The sequence below is a fragment of the Rhinopithecus bieti genome, unplaced genomic scaffold (genome assembly GCF_001698545.2).
Source record: "Rhinopithecus bieti isolate Rb0 unplaced genomic scaffold, ASM169854v2 scaffold_33401, whole genome shotgun sequence".
Lineage (NCBI taxonomy): Eukaryota > Metazoa > Chordata > Mammalia > Primates > Cercopithecidae > Rhinopithecus > Rhinopithecus bieti.
Genome location: NW_016814093.1, coordinates 101,588 through 121,254, shown reverse-complemented (window position 1 = coordinate 121,254; position 19,667 = coordinate 101,588). Strand labels below are relative to the sequence as shown.

At 37.5% G+C, this 19,667-nt stretch overlaps 1 protein-coding gene across 1 annotated transcript in view; it reads right to left on the bottom strand.

The window, feature by feature from the left end:
• The window catches only part of LOC108513794 (ATP synthase subunit alpha, mitochondrial-like), a 50,901-nt gene that overhangs the window by 27,063 nt on the left and 4,171 nt on the right, over nucleotides 1–19,667 (bottom strand). The window contains 2 exon segments of the mRNA XM_017849662.1: nucleotides 17,366–17,441; nucleotides 18,825–18,922. Coding sequence (XP_017705151.1) covers nucleotides 17,366–17,441; nucleotides 18,825–18,922 — 174 coding nt within the window.

Here is a 19,667-nt window from a genome sequence, read left to right as displayed (position 1 = left end):
TGTTCTCCATTTGCTTGGTAGATCTTCCTCCATCCTTTTATTTTGAGCCTATGTGGGTCTCTGCACATGAGATGGATCTCCTGAATACAGCACACTGATGGGTCTTGACTCTTTATCCAATTTGTCAGTCTGTGTCTTAAAATTGCAGCATTTAGCCCATTTACATTTAAGGTTAATATTGTAATGTGTATTTGATCCCGTCATAATGATGTTAGCTGGTTATTTTGCTCGTTAGTTGATGCAGTTTTTTCTAGCATTGATGGTCTTTACGATTGGGCATGTTTTTGCAGTGACTGGTACCAGTTGTTCCTTTCCATGTTTAGTGATTCCTTCAGGAGCTCTTGTAAGGCAGGCCTGGTGGTGACAAAATCTCTCAGCATTTGTTTGTCTGTAAAGGATTTTATTTCTCCTTCACTTATGAAGCTTAGTTTGGCTGGATATGAAATTCTGGGTTGAAAATTCTTTTCTTTAAGAATGTTGAATATTGGCCCCACTCTCTTCTGGCTTGTAGAGTTTCTGCTGAGAGGTCCATTGTTAGTCTGATGGGCTTCCCTTTGTGGGTAACCCGACCTTTCTCTCTGGCTGCCCTTAATATTTTTTCCTTCATTTCAACTTTGGTGGATCTGACAATCATGTGTCTTGGAGTTGCTCTTCTCAAGCAGTATCTTTGTGAAGTTATCTGTATTTCCTGAATTTGACAGTTGGCCTGCCTTGCTAGGTTAGGGAAATTCTCCTGGATAATATCCTGAAGAGTGTTTTCCAAGTTGGTTCCATTCTCTCCATCACTTTCGGGTACACCAGTCAGACGTAGATTTGGTCTTTTCCCATAGTCCCATATTTCTTGGAGACTTTGTTTGTTTCTTTTTACTCTTTTTTCTCTAAACTTCTCTTCTCACTTCATTTCATTCATTTGATCTTCAGTCACTGATATCCTTTCTTCCACTTGATTGAATCAGCTACTGAAGCTTGTGCATGTGTCATGCAGTTCTCATGCCATGGTTTTCAGCTCCATCAGGTCATTTAAGGTCTTCTCTACGCTGTTTATTCTAGTTCACCATTCATCTTATCTTTTTTCAAGGCTTTTAGCTTCTTTGCGATGGGTTCGAATATTCTCCTTTAGCTCAGAGAAGTTTGTTGTTACTGATTGTCTGAAGCCTTCTTCTGTCAACTCATCAAAGTCCTTCTCTGTCCAGCTTTGTTCCGTTGCTGGCAAGGAATTGCCTTCCTTTGGAGGAGAAGAGGTGCTCTGATTTTTAGAATTTTCAGCTTTTCTGCTTTGGTTTCTCCCCATCTTTGTGGTTTTATCTACCTTTGGTCTTTGGTGATGGTGACATACAGATGGGGTTTTGCTGTGGATGTCCTTTCTGTTTGTTAGTTTTCCTTCTAACAGTCAGGACCCTCAGTTACAGGTCTGTTGGAGTTTGCTGGAGGTCCACTCCAGACCCTGTTTACCTGGGTATCACCAGTGGAGGCTCAGTTGGAAATGCAGAAATCACCCGTCTTCTGTGTGGCTCACGCTGGGAGCTGTAGACCAGAGCTGTTTCTATTTGGCTGTCTTGGAACCTCCCTCAGTATTGAGTGATTTTCTTAATCCTGAATTCTAATTTGATTGCACTGTGGTCTGAGAGACTGTTATGTTTTCAGTTTTTTGCATTTGCTGAGGAGTGTTTTACTTCCGATTATGTGATCAATTTTAGAGTAAGTGTGATGTGGTGCTGAAAAGAATGTATAGTGTGTTGATTTGGGATGGAGAGTTCTGTAGATGTCTATTAAGTCTGCTTGGTCCAGAGCTGAGTTCAAGTCCTGAATATTCTTGTTAATTTTCTGTCTCATTGATCTGTCTAATATTGACAGTGGGGTGTTAAAGTCTCCCACTATTATTGTGTGGGAGTCTAAGCCTCTTTGTAGGTCTCTGAGAACTTGCTTTATCAAGCTGGGTGCTCCTGTATTGGGTGCATATATATTTAGGTGCATATATTTAGGTGCATATATGTTTTAGGATAGTTAGCTCTTCTTGTTGCATTGATCCCTTTACCATTATGTAGTGCCCTACTTTGTTTGTTTTGATCTTTTTTTGGTTTAAAGTCTGTTTTATCAGAGACTAGGATTGCAACTCCTGCTTTTCTTTTTTTCTTTCCATTTGCTTGGTAAATATTCCTCCATTCCTTTATTTCGAGCATATGTGTTTCTTTGTACATGAGATGGGTCTCCTGAATACAGCACACCAGTGGGTCTTGACTCTTTATCCAATTTGCCAGTCTGTGTCTTAACTGGGGCAGTTAGCCCATTTATATGTAAGGTTAATATCGTTATGTGTGAATTTGATCCTGTCATTATGATGCTAGCTGGTTATTTTGCCCGTTAGTTGATACGGTTTCTTTGTAGTGTTGATCGTCTTCACAATTTGGTATGTTTTACAGTGGCTGGTACCAGTTTTTCCTTTCCATATTTAGTGCTTCCTTTAGGAGTTCTTGTAAGGCAAGCCTGGTGGTGACAAAAATCTCTCAGCATTTGCTTGTCTGTAAAGGATTTTATTTCTCCTTCGCTTGTGAAGCATAGTTTGGCTGGATATAAAATTCTGGGTTGAAAATTCTTTTCTTTAAGAATGTTGAATATTGGTCCCCACTCTCTTCTGGCTTGTAGGGTTTTTGCAGAGAGATATACTGTTAGTCTAATGAGATTCCCTTTGTGGGTAACCCGACCTTTCTCTCTGGCTACCCTTAACATTTTTTCCTTCATTTCAACTTTTGCAAATCTGCCTATTGTGTATCTTGGGGTTGCTCTTCTCAAGGAATATCTTTGTGGTGTTCTCTCTATTTCCTGAATTCGAATGTTGACCTGTCTTGCTAGGTTGGGGAAGTTATCCTGGATAATATCCTGAAGAGTGTTTTCCAAATTGGTTCCATTCTCCCCATCACTTTCAGGTACACCAATCAAACATAGGCTTGGTCTTTTCACGTAGTCCCATATTTCTTAGAGGTTTTGTTCATTTCTTTTCATTCTTTTTTCTCTAATCTTGTCTTCTCACTTTATTACATTAGCTGTTCTTCAATCTCTGATATTCTTTCTTCTGTTTGATCAATTTGGCTATTGATACTTGTGTATGCATCATGAAGTTCTTGTGTTGTGTTTTTCAGCTCCATCCAGTCATTTATGTTCTTCTCTAAACTGGTTATTCTAGTTAACAATTCCTCTAACCTTTTTTCAAGGCTCTTAATTTCCTTGCATTGGGTTAGAATATGCTCCTTTAGCTCGGAGTTTTTATTACCCACCTTCTGAAGCCTACTTCTGTCAATTCATCAAACTCATTCTCCATCTAGTTTTGTTCCCTTGCTGGCAAGGAGCTGTGATCCTTTGGAGGAGAAGGGGCATTCTGGTTTTGGAATTTTCTGCTTTTTGCGCTGGTTTTTCCTCATCTTTGTGGATTTATCTACGTTTGGTCTTTAATGTTGGTGTCCTTCGGATGGGGTTTTCATGTGGACATCCTTTTTGTTGATGTTGATGCTGTTCCTTTCTGTTTGTTTGTTTTCCTTCTAACAGGCCCCTCTGCTGCAGGTCTGCTGGAATTTGCTGGAAGTCCGCTCCAGACCCTGTGTGCCCAGGTATCACAGTGGAGGGTGCAGAACTGCAAAGATTGCTGCCTGTTCCTTCCTCTGTAAGCTTTGTCCCAGAGGGGCACCCACCAGATGCCAGCCAGAGCTCTCCTGTGTGAGGTGTCTGTCGACCCCTGCTAGAAGATGTTTCCCAGTCAGGAGGTGCAGGGGTCAGGGACTCACTTGAGGAGGCAATGTGTCCCTTAGCAGAGCTTGAGCGCTGTGCTGGGAGATCTGCTGCTGTCTTCAAAGCCAGTAGATAGGAATGTTTAAGTCTGTTGAAGCTGTGCCCGCAGCCACCCCTTCCCCGCAGGTGCTCTGTCCCAGGAAGATGGGAGTTTTATCTATAAGCCCCTGACTGGGGCTGCTGCCTTTCTTTCAGAGGTGCCCTGACCAGAGAGGAGGAATCTAGACAGGCAGTCTGGCTATAGCCGCTTTGCTGAGCTGCAGTGTGCTCTGCCCAGTTCAAACTTCCTGGCAACATTGTTTACACTGTGAGGGGAAAAATCGCCTCAGTGATGGCTTGAGTAGCCCTCCCCCCACCAAACTCGAGCATCCCAGGTCAACTTCAGACTGCTGTGCTGGCAGTGAGAATTTCAAGCCAGTGGATTTTAGCTTGCTGGGCTCCGAGGGAGTGGGATACCCTGAGCTAGAATACTTGGCTCCCTGGTTTCAGCCCCCTTTCCAGGGGAGTGAATGGTTCTGTCTTGCTGGAATTCCCAAGCACTCCTGGGGTATGAAAATGAACTCCTGCAGCTAGCTTGGTGTCTGCCCAAATGGCCACCCAGTTTTGTGCTTGAAACCTAGGGCCCTGGTGGTATAGGCACCGGAGAGAATCTCCTGTTCTGCAGGTTGTGAAGACCGTTGGAGAAGTATAGTATGTGGGCTGGAATGCACCATTCCTCATGGCACAGTCCCTCACAGCTTCCCTCGGCTAGGGGAGCAAGTTCCCCAACCCCTTGCACTTCCTGGGTGAGGTGATGCCCCACCCTGCTTCAGCTCACCTTCCTTGGGCTGCACCCACTGTCTAACCAGTCCCAATGAGATGAGCCGGGTACTTCAGTTGGAAATGCAGAAATCACCCGCCTTCTGCCTTCTGCGTTGATCTCACTGGGAGCTGCAGACCAGAGCTGTTCCTATTTGGCCACCTTGCCAGCCACCCTGACTTGTTTATTTTCTATGTTAGTCTGTGGGTTACCAAATATTGGGAAGTGGTGTGCTGAGAGGAGAATGTGAAGACAAAGTGTTGATCCAGTGACATAAAATTTTACAGCTTCCTGTGGAATAAGAAAATTTTGGAAGCTTAAGAAACTTTTAATTTACCTAATAAAACCTTGTGTTTTATAGAAGCATGAGGCCCACCCATTTTTGTTTACTCTATATTCATTCAACTACTTTTTATTTTACTCTGTATTCATTCAAACAATGTGGTGTGTGATGATCCACAAAACTTGAACTTTTTCCTGAAAGATTTAGGAAGTCATTTATTAAAGGATTTTCAGCAGATTTGGATCAGATTTGGAGTTTAGATCATTGCACAGCAATATGAAGGAGGAAGTTAGAGGGAAGCATGTCTGGAGGCAGGAAAGACAGTTAACTGTTTCCATGATAATTCAAATAAAAAGTGTTAAAGGCCTGGATTTAGGCTGTTTCATGGGCAATGGAGAGGGAGGTGGATATGACAGCTGTGATAGAAATAGAATCCATGGAACTAAAAATCTATTTCAACTGTAGCCCATTTCCACCTTATAAATTTAAAGTCTAGACTGTGATACCACTGAAAGGGTGGTCTTCTTGAATGAGTTTCCTACTTCACAGAAAATTATCAGAGCGTGTCTTTAAGAATCAAAATGCATTGACTGCCTTGAACAACGAAAATCTTACATCAGAGGCAGAATAAAGCATGATCCCAACTGGGATGGTCAACCAGCTGGAGCTAGTAATTTTTTTGTTCTTTTCAGACACTAATTGTGGTAGATCCTTTGAATGGCTACCCCAAAAACCTTCACAGTGTTTGAAACAGGGTGTGGAATAGGATAAGGGTGGTGAGAAGAGGCTATTTGGAATGTGTCTTTCCATTTTTGAGATTGGGTGACAAGGTGTGTGATGGTGCTGCTTACAGAGAAAGGGCATTCAGAGGCCAGAGGAAAACTGGAAAAATGTGGGACGTGTGAAATTGAAAGTACCTGAGAAACAGTCAACTGGAGCTAACATGAAAGATATGTTCATATACAGCTTTTCAGCTTAGCGGGAAAGTCTAGTGTACATAGGTTTGTAATTCAAGCATCCAGGTATATGTGATAGTTGAAATCATGCAAGTGAGTTAGGTCCAGCAACGTTCAGTGACTTCCTCATGTTTCAAAACATTATAAGAGTGAAACTCAGGTCTTCTGGCTTTACCACAATTCTCAATAATACAAAATATTTGGGCAAAATAAACCTGCGTATTAAGTGTCTGGATCTCTTCAAATTTGGACTCTGATATCAGAAATTGCTACAGCCCTTGTATGCTACAGCTAACACAGATAGGCCCTCTTTTATGTTTCATAAATGTTCTGCATTTTATCCTATTTCTATTAGAATTATTTGAATTTCACCTTTTTAGTAACTTCACTTTTGAAATGTAACCCTAATGATTTTAGATTTCATAACTAGTTGGTTAACATATAATTGGCATGATCTTTATATTATTTGTTCAGGAAAGTTTCTGAAGCATTATTCTTTACCAAGTTTTGGAGTAATGGTGAGGATATGGATGTGGACCACTGGTCTTCATTCTGAATCCAATCAATTTAAAGAGAGCTCAACCACTGTAACATTCAATACATTTACATAAATAGAAATCAATTGAATTGATTTTTGACAAACTTGCTCCACTGCCTTCAATTCAAAACCTGCTTATACATAGTGTTCCAGAACAAAATCATTACAGTGTACAACAGAAATACTGTTTTATTAAAAGCATAAAGATTATAGTTTTGCAAAGGCTTTGCTTTACGTGAATTTTCAGTGAAATAAAACTGCTTTTAACCACTTATACTATAAATCTGTAATATGCTTGCAGTCTGTAAGAGCTAATAAATCTATTAATCCATTGACCTGAAAAAGGTTTAAATGCCCAAAAATTACCAGCATTAATGGTTCTGATTATTTTCTCCATGAATTTGCACTGTGTACAATTACTATCCAAAGTATTTGAAATGATGATTCTTTATCCAGCTTAGATTAAACATGATACATTAACATATATTAAATGGTAGAGTATCTATATCATAAAATACATTAAAATACTGTACCAGAATATCTAGAAAGAAGGACTTATGAAGTAGACCTGCATGCCTTTCTCTCTCATTGCAGAGTTTGGGTGATGCATCAAAGGAAGAAAGAAAGCATATTATCTTGTCTAATTGCCTTGTAAACATTATAATGGCAGATCTCCTGGCAAACAAAGTATGTCGTTTTGGCTGGCAGGAGAGAACTCTGAAATACATGTAGTAAAATGTAGCTGCCCATCTAGAATCACCTGTGGTAGATAGACCGGGAATCTTTGAGTTTACAGGGGATGGCTCCAAGGAAAATGTCACATAAACTATGTAACTGAGTAATTCATGACCTAAGTGGCTTCTTCTGTGCAAGATCTATACCAGAACACATCTCATGTAAGAAGAAAGGACTCAGTAAGTCACACTGGGGTCCCAGAACACTTTCTGCTTCACTTGTGTCATATAATTACTTATGTCATTGCAGTTATTAGCAACACTTGACATTGAGTAAGTACTCTGATTCTGTGATTTTCATTTGCCAGTCTAATTCTTAATATTATCTTAATGCTTGCTAATATAATATCTGAAATAATCTCAGGTCCTATGAATAGATCATTTTAATTTCATTAATAATAAACCACATTTTAAAAACCCTCAATGATGGGGGTATATCAAAGGAATACAGGAGTCAACTGAAAGAACTCCCAGTGGCCAAAACTAGAACAATTTGTGTAATAAAATAAAGTAGTGTATTAAATTATATCCCAAAGTTTTAAATTATTTTTAATGCTAAATTTATTTAAATATTTGCTTAAATAAATAGGGAAGAATATACAATCCTATAGACACATATTAGCAAAATGGAAAATTGCAGTCAAAATATAGGGCTGATCTGGGAAGAAGAAGAAGAGCTAATCCTCTGCATTACTCATAGCAATTTTCTTACACTGCTTTGATAAAAATCTAACAGTCACATAACTACATACATAAAAATATTTGACAAAATTGAATATCCACGTATTATGAAAACTCTCAGTAAAGTACAAATAAAAGGCAATTTTCTTATCTTGATAAAGCACAAACTGATTCTTAAATTGTATATGGTGTGGTAAAGGAGCAAAAATTCTAAAATAATTTTGAAAACAACAAAGTTAGAGGAATCATACTATCTGATGTTAAGACTTAAGTTACAGTAATCAAGATAGTCATGCAGGTCAGTGGAACAGAATACAGAATCCATAGATTGATGTCCACATGTATGGTCAATTGATCTTTGATAAAGATCAAAGAAAATATCAAATTTTCTTTTTAATAAACGGTGCTGAAATAATTTGACATCTTATGTAAAAAATAAACCTCTACTTATAACTCCCACTTTATAAAAAATTCACTAAAAATGGATTATAGACAAATGTAAAATTATAAAACTTTACAAGACAATCTAGGAGAAAATACCCATGACTTTGATTTAGGAAAATATTTCATATATTTTGAAGCTCTGATGTTTGGTCCATATATGTTTAAAATTGTTACGCCTTCTTGGTGAACTGATTCTTTTATCATTATATAATGCCCTTCCTTGTCTCTTATAATAGTTTTTCACTTAAAGTCTATTTCGACTGACAGTATAGGCACCCTACTTTCTTTTCATTACTATTTGCATAGAATATATTTTGCCGTATTTCCACTATCAACCTGTGCATGTCCTTAGGGCTAAAGTGAGTTTACTATACACAGAATAGAGTTGGATCCTGTGTGGGTTTTCTTAAAAAATCCATTCTGCCAGTCTATGTATTTTGGTTGCAGAGTTTAATCTATTTACATTTAAAGGGAAGAACTTACTATTGGCATTCTGTTATTTGTTTTATGTAGGTTTTATAGCTTTTTCATCATTCGTTTCCTATTATCACATTTTTCCGACACTCTGAAGTACACCAGATTATAGGAGCACAAAACAGATCAGCGGTTTCTAGAGGCTAGATATTGGTAGAGAAGAGTGCTTACAAAGGGGCATCCAGGGAGAGTTGTTTTGTGGTGATGAGACTATTCTGTATTGCTGATTGTAGTGGTGGCTATATTACTTTATGCATTTGGTAAAACTTATTGAACTATATACAAAATATAGAAGTGAATTATGCCATGTGATATTGTGATATAATAAAAAATTATGTATTTGGTCTCTATCCCTGATTCCTGAGACACAGCTTCTAAATCCCTTGCAGATAGGGATGCTAGGAATATCTTTTGTTCTTATACTTGACCCTGGTTCTTGACCCAGAGCTCCGAAGAACTTTTGAATTTCCTGAGTGATAGGAGTATCTGATACAGAGCTCCTAAACCCTGGAATTTCCTGGATTATAGGAGCATCTCTTGCTTTAATTAGGTGACTCTTGGTAGGCTCCTGGATAGCCTTAGAATAGGAGCTGATTGCCATGAAAGCCAACCATGTAATTAGAGGGTTTGAACTTTTAGCCCCAACCCTTTATTCCCCGGGAAGAGGAAAGGGGCTGAAAATTTAGTTGTTTACCAGTGACCAATGCTGTAATCAATCATTTCTACATAGTGAAGCCTTCATAAAACCCCAAAATGAGTTTGGAGAGCTTCTGAATTGCTGAACACATGGAGGTACCTGAGAGTGGCACACCAGAGAGGGCAGGGAAGCTCCTTACCCCTTCCCTCATGCCTTCAGTGATGTCCAAGGGAGGGAATACAGTCATGGGTTCTTAGTTTCTGCTCCTTGTTGAGCCAGTAAAGCCCCTTCCTCATTCCTCTTTTCTGCTTATCACTATAGACAGAAACTAAAACCATGACTTCAGGTTGCTAAAAGTCTAAAGCAAAATAAAACGAACAACAACAACAACAAAATAAGGCAGGTTGGACAAGCTTGCCCTATGCAGCTTCTCCACCTAACTGTTCATTAGTATCCTTAGTAATATCCTTTGTAATAAATGAGTAAATGTAAATAATGTGTTTCTCTGAGTTCTATGAGCCATTCTAGCAAATTAATTGAACCTAAACAATGGGTAGTGGGAACCTCCAATTTATAGCCAGTTGGCCAGAAGTACAGGTCACATCCTGGGACCTGTAACTAGCATCTGAAGTGAAGTGTGAGACCGTGCCCTTTGTGGGTGGGATCTGACCCTATATCCATGTAGATAGTGTCAGAATTGAATTCAATAATAGGCCACCCCGGTGGTGTCTGCTGGATAATTACTTGGTATGCGGGAAAAAATCCATACATATTTTGGTGACCAGAGGTGAAGTAATGTATTGAGTGGTGAGTGTGTGAGACTAAGAAAAACAGTTTGGTTTTTTGCTATCTCACATATATATAAATTTGAAAACAAAGTTTAAAATTGAATCATTTTAAAATGTCTAAACTGTAAAGTAAATTGAGTAACCCATTATAATAATTTATAATGTTTGTATTTGATGAAAATAGTTTCCAGTCCATTATTTTTCTCTGTTTACATTATAGAATTATATTTAGGTTAAAATTTATACATTTAAAAATTATCTCCTTGTTTCTGTTGTTTATATTCTAAATTTTCTTTCTATTCCTTCTTAGAGCTGATAAGTATCTTCATTATCTGCTTGTTTTACTCTGTCAGGCTTCCATAGCCCATCTGATTCCACCAGATTATTCAAATGAGCTGCTTGTCACACTTTAGCTGAAGCCCTCAGATATGTCCTTCTTTCCTATACAGACTTGCCATATTATTTCAGGTGTGTAGGCATTTGCTCAGGTCTTAAATGTTCATCTTTATCCTTTCTGCCTATTAAAATTCATCTACACAATGTATTCTAGGAAGGATGTCTTTATTACACTATGCATCATTGACTTCCTCCTGTAGATGGACCTCCATAACATTTGTAGGCTGTATTACAAAATTCAATGACAAGTATATTTACATTCTCTTGCATTTGTTTCTTGTGTTTCAAGCGTTTTAGTCTCGTCTTCTCAGCTAGATGGTTAAGGCCATGATTTATATTTTGATGGTTTTCACAGCACCATCTTTGGTAAAATGACTACCAAAAATATATCCTTCATCACCATAGATGCTCAGTGCCATTTGATTAAGCTAGAGCTAAGAATACTTGTTTTTATCTGAATCTCAGAGGCTGGGGACAGTTGGTCTCAGAAGTCACATGAATCACTCAAAGTTAAATGTTCCTTAACAGAGGGAAATCGGAACTCACATATTTGAAAATAGCTCACATCATATACCATAGAAATGTTATGGTTTATATAGATACAAAAATATGACATATCTCCTATAGATAAGAAATTTTCAAAATGTCTTATTCTTACAGTGATAGATATTTGCTTCTTCAAAGAACATGTACACTATAGAAATTGGTTTAAACTAGTATTGTTACTGACTCACATCATCTTCTCATTTATTGTCATTGAAACTGCCCCCCTGGAAGAATAATCAGTCCACCATCTTGGACCAGCACTTAATTATTATTTAGCAAAATTTGATTGTTATTACCAAAATGTAGGGACAAGTAAAAATATAATTCACTATTATGATAATGTTGGTACATATTCTGATTCAAATGTTTTTCTTGCAATATGTCTCAATTTATCATCCTAAAAATCAAAGATCCAAGTTTCCAGATTGAAAGTATTTGATATTTATAAACTATGTACACAACAAAAAACAAATATCCAGAATTTATAAAGAACTTAAACAAATAAACAGAAAACCCAAATAACCTCAATAAAAAGTGGGTAAAAGGAATATACATTTCTCAAAAGAAGACATACAAGCAGTCGAGAAGCATATGAAAAAAAATGCTCAACATCATTAATCATCAAAAAGATGCAATGGAATAATATCTCACACCAGTCAGAATGGCTATTATTAAAAAGTCAAAAAACAACAGATGTTGGCATGGTTGTGGAGAAAAGGAACACTTATAAACTGTTGGAGAGAATGTAAATTAATTCGGCTCCTGTGGAAAGCAGTTTGATGATTTCTCAGAGAACTAAAAATAAAACTACTATTTGACCCAGCAATCCCATTACTAGGTAGCTACCCGAAGAAAAATAAATGTTTCTTCCAAAAAGACACCTGCACTTATATGTTTATTAAAGTACTATTCACAATGGCAAAGACATGGAATCAACCTAGGTGCCCATCAACAATGGACTGGATAAGGAAAATGTGGTACAAATACACCATAGCATACTGCACAGCCATAAAAAGAAAAAATTTCATGTCCTTTGCAGCAACATGAATGCACCTGGAGACCACTATCCTAAGTAAATTAAGGCAGAAACAGAAAAACAAAAACGCATATTTTCACTTGTAAGTGGGAGCTAAACACTGGAAAATAAAGATAGGAACAGTAGACACCATGGACTTCAAAAATGGGGCAAGACAAAAGGCAGCAGGGTTTAAAAACTACCAGTTGGGTACTTTGTTTAGTATTGGGTAAGGAAATCAATAGAAGCTCAGACCTTAGCACTATGCTATACACCTGTGTAACAAACCTGCACATGTACCCCCTGGATCTAAAATAAAAGTTTTTTAAGAGTAAGAAATAAAATTATTTGAAGGAAACTGACCTATACGTTTCTTTGCTTGCCTTAAATATCTCTTCTTTGAGGAATCTGATATTTTTTGTGTGTAAGTACTCTTTAGCTATTACTTGAAAATACAAAACCACATAGTTTGCTTGATACATCAATTTATATCACTTTTTTCAATTCTTTGCAAATAAACACTCCTCAAATTACTAGAAATCTCAGAAGGAAAATTAATTTATTGCTGCAGCATATATTAGGCAAAGTGGAGAAGTGTAGTATTCCGACTGAACTAAAAAGTATATCAAACCAATATCTAGCTCCCACTGAAACATTCAAAGAATCACACATTAACAACTTACTACTGTCAATGTAATTTTGTTCATTTCCACTTGTTTTTCTGCAGTGTTTTCAAAAATTTTAACACTGAAAACATTATAAAAAATCATATAACTAATTGTATGTTGGTTAAAATATGTTTTATCATAATAACTACTTTCATGTACTAATGTTTGATATGGTTTGGCTCTGTGTCTCCACCCAAGTCTCATATCAAATTGTGATCCACAGTGATTGAATCATGGGAGCAGACTTCCCTGTTGCTATTGCTATTCTCTTTATAGTGAGTTCTCAAGAGACCTGATTGCTGTAAAAGGGTATAGCACCTCCCTGCTCTCTTTCCTACCAGTCATGTGAAGATGTGCCTGTTTCCCCTTTGCCTTTTGCCATGATTGCAAGTTTCCTGAGGCCTCCCCAGCAATGCTTTCTGTACAGCCTGTGGAACTGTGAGTCAATTAACCCTCTTTTCTTCACATATTACCAAGTCTTAGGCATGTCTTTATAGCAGTGTGAGAACAGACTAATACAATGTTATTATTTCCTCTTGAATTGTGCATTGTCATATTAAAAATGTCAAGCATTGTTCTAGGTGCTGGCAGTAGTGAATTAAACCAAATCCCTGTGCTAAATTCATTTATATTCTATGGGGAGAGAGAATGCTAGCCAATCTTTCTTCCTAGGTACTTGGCCCTCTTCTTGATGCTCTTGGGAACATGTGATGTGGCTCTTTCACTAAGAAATCTCCATGGGGAAGAACTGGGTATTACATAAAGCACTTGTAACATCAGTACAATCTAGGGAAAAAAAATCTCAAGATTTATTTTAGATTTGAATCCTAAAATTTCCAAAGACATTCTTCTAGATTGTGAGTTGTTAGAGAGTTCTTTAAATTGCACTGTTGACTATAGAAAGTGGATTGCCATGTTAAATTAAAACAAAAATAAAAGATCAGCAATAAATAAACTGAAACTGATTACAACATTTTATTATAGTTGTATTTTCTGGAAAAGGCAGAATGAACATCAGATTCCCCAAAGGGCCCATTATCTAAAGTGTATAAGGGAGCACTTTTATTGTCTCACATAGTTCAAGTAGAGATAATGGCAATTCAAAATTCATATGTAAAGCCCAGAGTCAGTCTCATACTAAGGTCTGCTCTTAACATGGGAGAGATACTCCATATGCCAGGGGTACTGTGATTTAATACCAGCTCATCATTCTTTTGACTTTTCCAGATGGCAGGCTTTTAGCATAGATATTTTTTCTAGATATCTACAATTGTGGCTACATGGAGTAAAGTGCAATTAACTGAAATTACTAGCAATTTTGTGTTTCTGATTTAAAGGCATTTTGTTTATTAACTCCAGACCCCTGCTCACACTCATTTGTTGAATTCAGTAACTAACCAAGTATTCAGAAAATGAGAATATAAAATGGGAATTCCTCAAAGGTTATGTAAAATAATGTATGAAAAACTTTCTACCACAGAATTTGGTTGTTGACAGGCCTTTAATAAGTTTTGGGTGTATCTGAGCACATCACTTTGTAGCAAGAACATTTTTATTTACAGGCAGTAAAGTATCAAGGCTGAAGTTACAAATTTGGTCTACGGTATAAGTCTCATAAAGTTTTAGCCACGTTGAATTTTTTCAAATGATGTTGGTTTTGTCAGTTCATGAGAGTTTATTTTTAAATGCTTTACCAAAATGATCAAAATATCTTAAATTCAAATGTTTATTCTGTTATAAATAGTAGACCTTATGGATTTCTTAAATATTTGTTGGAAGCATCTAGTGAGGCAGTTGTAATCCCACTAACTATATACAAACCAAAAAGCCCTTTTTATGTTTAAAACACACATGCTGTGAAGGAAGTTATTCCAAAAACTCCAGACTGTGAACAGACATTAACCTTCTACTTTGACAACATCTAATTTTCCTGAAGAACAATTAAAACCCAGGGAGTCTCAATTGGAAGCACTTTCACTTTGGTAATAAAGGCCAAGTCTTAATGTTTAGGTTTTAGTTGCATTCATTTTTCATACCAATGAACTGCATCATGCTCTTCCTGCAGCACACAAGCTGTAACCAGGCCACAATTCTATCATTTTCATGAGGGCCCAAACATATGCCATCTCTACTCAAACCCCTGCTAATTCCTGGAGGTTTCTTCAGAGAGCTGAGTTGAGGAGAGAATTTTTCAGCAAAGGTAACTAACATGGATGTTAATGTATATAATCTGGCTGAGAAATCAGCTTTTCTTCAACAACTGATTGTGCTTTATTCTTTCTGGTCACTTTCTCCAAGTGGAGCACTGGACTCTGCTAGTGGATCTAAAGTTTTCCCTAGTGTATTTTCCAGCTGTATTCTAGAGATGTGCCCCTTCCCCTGAATTGTGTGGTGTAGTGAAGGTGGGGTATGACGAGGACTTAGCTCTCAGAGTTAGCAATGCTGCATGCATCCAGATCTGCTACTCACTAGTGGACCTTCTACAAGTCACTCAGCTTCTCTGGGCCTCAGTTTCATTATCTATACAGTGAGGAACCCTGTCTACATTCTCTCTAAGTATCGTATAACTCCAAAGTTTCTATGAAGCCCAGACGTTCCACTCAAGGAATTTAGTATCTTTATACCTTCATTTTTAAGAAAAAATAAAGCTTCTCCTCCCAAAATATTAGAAACCAGTGCTAAAAGTCTAGAATATTTTAGTGTCTATGAACTGTAAAATCATGTTTTGATTACAAAATAATAATCAGAAGAGTAGGGAGGCGACAAGTTAATAAACAAGCAAAAGATTTTTCCCTAACGAATAATCAGCTAAGGAAGAGATGAACATAAGAATTGACATAGTTAATTCTCCTGGAAAAAATACAATGTAGGAGTTACTCTGTGATATAGAAATTAAGGTATAACCCCAAGCTGTCATTTGAGGACCCATAAGTCATTGAATGACACTTTGATTCCTAGATGCACATATTTTAAAGACTGTTTTTTTTTTTTTTTTTTTTTTAGGAAATTGTAGATTAAGGCATCACTGAGAATCCCAAGCAATGAGCATCCACAGCCGTGTCCCTCTCAGTATGCAGCATGAGGGTCTGGGTCCTCCTCAGGGTCCAGGCAGGGTATACTATTTATGCTCCCCTACGTCTGCTCTTCTTCTGCAGGAGGCATTTTTCTCACCTTCATAGCTGTCTCCTGTCTCTTCTACTTTACAGTTTATAGGAAAGCTACTTGCTTTAAGTCAGCCTGGCTTAGCCCTTGAGATGCAAAGAGTTTTGCATGTGAAACTGTATATGCAAAGTTATGGAACATGGCACTCCATTTCTCTGTCAGTAAAATCTATCTTGAAAGTCTTTTGTTCAGGACTCAGAAATATTATTTTACAAAATAAAAGTAGAACACTGACTTTAACAATAGGTGCCTCTAGACACATTGGAATAAAATAATATACCAGAAAAAAATCTATTTCTACATTTTATCCCTTTTTCACAAGTAATGCCCAGTGGAGTCAGTCCCCTGCCCCAGGGCCTCACTGATAACTGTTCTCCCCCATTAAGCTTAGCCTTCCTTTCTAAGAAATATCCTCTCCTTAAGCCTAAATCTGAATGCTATTTCAACCAAATTTTACTTTGGTAAAAATTATACCAACAGAGATCCGAGTGCCATTCTCCTCCAAAGTACCACAAAATCCAAGGATAATAAGGAGTGCTTACTACATGACAGGTAAAGTACTAAGTTTTCTGCTTATATTGACTCATGTAACCCTCTCAAAAGCCCTATGTGGTAAGTTTCCCACTTAATGAATGGAAAACTGAGTCCTAGAAAGATTAATTAGCTACCTAAGAGCATACAGTTAGAAAGGGTGGATCTCGGATTTTACCAGAAGCACATGTGGCTTTGTGAAATCTGACAGTGATGCCAATATCCCAACAGATAAAGTAAGGTTATAATATTCTCCCTCTATTCTTTTTCTAAAAAATCATGTGCTCAAATCTTACAGGACTGTGTATTCAAGAGGCTAGCTATTATTCTCCGCTGCTTTTTAAGCAGCAAAATCCTTTTCATTAAATGACATCTTGAGTAACATCTTAATATATACAACATGTCAAACAGGGGGTGCTGTATTGGAGGCGAGGTATGGATGTGCTGGCTGCAGGTGAGGGCAAAGGGCAAAGCCCGAGTTACCTTCTTCAAGGCAACTCTGCTGCAACTTGAAAACATCTTAGGCCTCAGTTTGAAATGTGTCTCCTACTTCTGGGACTCTTCAGCATCAGCATTTCTCCCAGATAACCTGACAAAACTGTAGAACATCAGACCTGGAATGACTGAAAGACCACCTGGCTCAGTGTTTACCTGAGGTGGGCAAGTGGCTGAGCAGCTCAGGAGTGGGCACCCTGAGTCTTGTCCCATCTTACTTTGTACTGCACTGTTCTTTAGGGAAAGCTTCCTTTTGGAGACCAACCAGGACTCCTTAGAAGCAGAGGTGACAAAGCAAGCTTTCTAAATGATTTGGGGGAAAGGACATGTCTTCCTTTCACATTTTTGGAAGTAAATCCTTTTAATAAGGCAGGGATTCCCCCAATGAACCAGTCTAAACCACTGCTTGCTGCCTCATGCCTGGCCTGCCTCACCCACTCAGCAGAATCACCTCGTCTCCGAAGGTGGTTGTGTTTGAAACACCTGCTTTACAGAGCAGCTGCTCCGTTACAGACTTAAAAGGGAATCAGAGGTGTCAGCTCAATCAAACTGCCCTCCTGTAAGCTTCATGAGGACAATGACTCTGTCTCTCTGATGCACGTGAACCTAGCACTGGCACCCTGGAGCAGAGCAAGTGTTCAATACTAATCGTGTTTGCTTAATCGATAAGCCATTAGTATGTGCTCTAATAAACTGCTTTAGAAGAATGCTTTAAGAGTTGGAAGTATAGATCTGCCTAACATATATGTAGAAAAGATTAGGCAGATCTTTTAAATGCTTACATTTTAGTAAGGAAAACAATTGATCATTACAAGTGAACCCTGCATCATTATTTTACAATCTACAGAGTAATAAGAAAGTATACAGATTTGGCAAACCACAGAATTAACCATTGTATCTGACTTACTCATTTGCTCATGGATGAGATTCTAACAGAGATGCACTTGGCATTTTCACAAATGCTCTGCATTTCAAAGAGTAGATTAGCTAATTTTCCACTGAAACCCTTAAACTCAATGGGGACAATGTATCTCACCTCAAATCTTCAACCAGATGTGCTGATCAAACCCGTATGAAGCACATTTATTCTTGGAAAATATTTTCAGTTTTACTATTTACTATGTAATTCCCACTCATAAAACAGCCAGCATTTGCCATTATATTTGACAGAGACATCTTTAACAACTTTTTAAAAGAATGACTGCAATATTTTAGGTTATCAAAAAACTGGTGTGGAAAATGCAGCACTCTTAAAAGTCAGTCATGGCACTAGTGCATTAATTACGTATTAGAACAATTAGCCTTAAAGAGGTTATAGATTTATAAATTATAAATTATGCCAAGTATTTTGAAATTAGGTACCTGTGAGTTATGACCCTGTGTTTTGAAAGAACAACTTGTAACTATATTGCTGATATCTTGATTATAACATTTTATGTCAACATTGTTAAAATATAATATCCCATTATAAAAGTTCCCGAGACAAGCCACAATATGTAAATATTTCTGTATTTTAATTTACAAAGCTTATTTTTTCATTTGCCCTGATAACTGAATTAACATTGTCAAGGGAAATTCATATGAATCAAAAAATGCAATAAATTAGACCCTTAAAATAATTCGTATTTCATGAGTTGCCCATTTTAAGGTCAAAGTTTTTAGCAAAATCTCACAACTCCTATGGCACCATCTTTTAGGTACAGTTTAAAACTTTGAATATGCTTTGTTTTCAAGTGTTTATGAATAATTTCTTCAATAATAAAAAAATCGTATACTTTGAAGGAAGGGCCTATCTCATTCTTCTTGCCTGGTCACATAGTCTTGTGGGTATAATTCAATATTTTAATAATTTCTACTATTCCTGAGAGAGTCAAACAGTTTCTCATCATCATCTCACCATCACAATCTTAAAGACAAGTCTCAGTTTCTGAGTGTCAGCCAGGCAGCAGATACCAGGAATTGTGCTCTCATCCTCATAACAAAACTTCAAGATCTCTTGGCAAAGAAAAGTAAACCAAGATTCAAAACCAGGTTTGTGGATTCCAAGGTTGAACCCTTTCTGGCCATGAAGCCTCCTTTAGCCAAGTGCTAATTCAACATTTAGCTTTATAATGTGTCACAGATAGATGATCCATTAAATAGTTTCTAACACTGTTCTGATTCATCTCTTTTACAATATATTGAGAATAATAGCATTTCCACAAAGGTTATTTCAAATGAAAAGACATTTGCTATCTTTGTGCTGTCATTTACCCTAAAGAGCCTATAGTTTTCCAATAATGTAGTTTCCACTCCTGGGAAAGCACAGCTCTTTTATATAAATAGCATGAAATCAGAGGGATGCTGTGCAAATGCTGTGCTTCTCCAAAATGCATTTTTAAGATTGACCCCAAAACTCATCTTCTCCTCTCAATTTACATAATATCTCTTACAAAACTGCCAAAACCATATTTCAAATTTAAAATGTCTTGGACAAAGGGAAAAATGCTCTGAAATATCAAATTACATATACTTTATTTCTTTCTCTGTGATGACTCCAAAATATAACCTCAGCTTCAGCTATGATTTCTCTTAAAAATTCTACTAAGGCCGGGCGCGGTGGCTCAAGCCTGTAATCCCAGCACTTTGGGAGGCTGAGACGGGCGGATCAAGCCTGTAATCCCAGCACTTTGGGAGGCCGAGACGGGCGGATCACGAGGTCAGGAGATCGAGACCATCCTGGCTAATATGGTGAAACCCC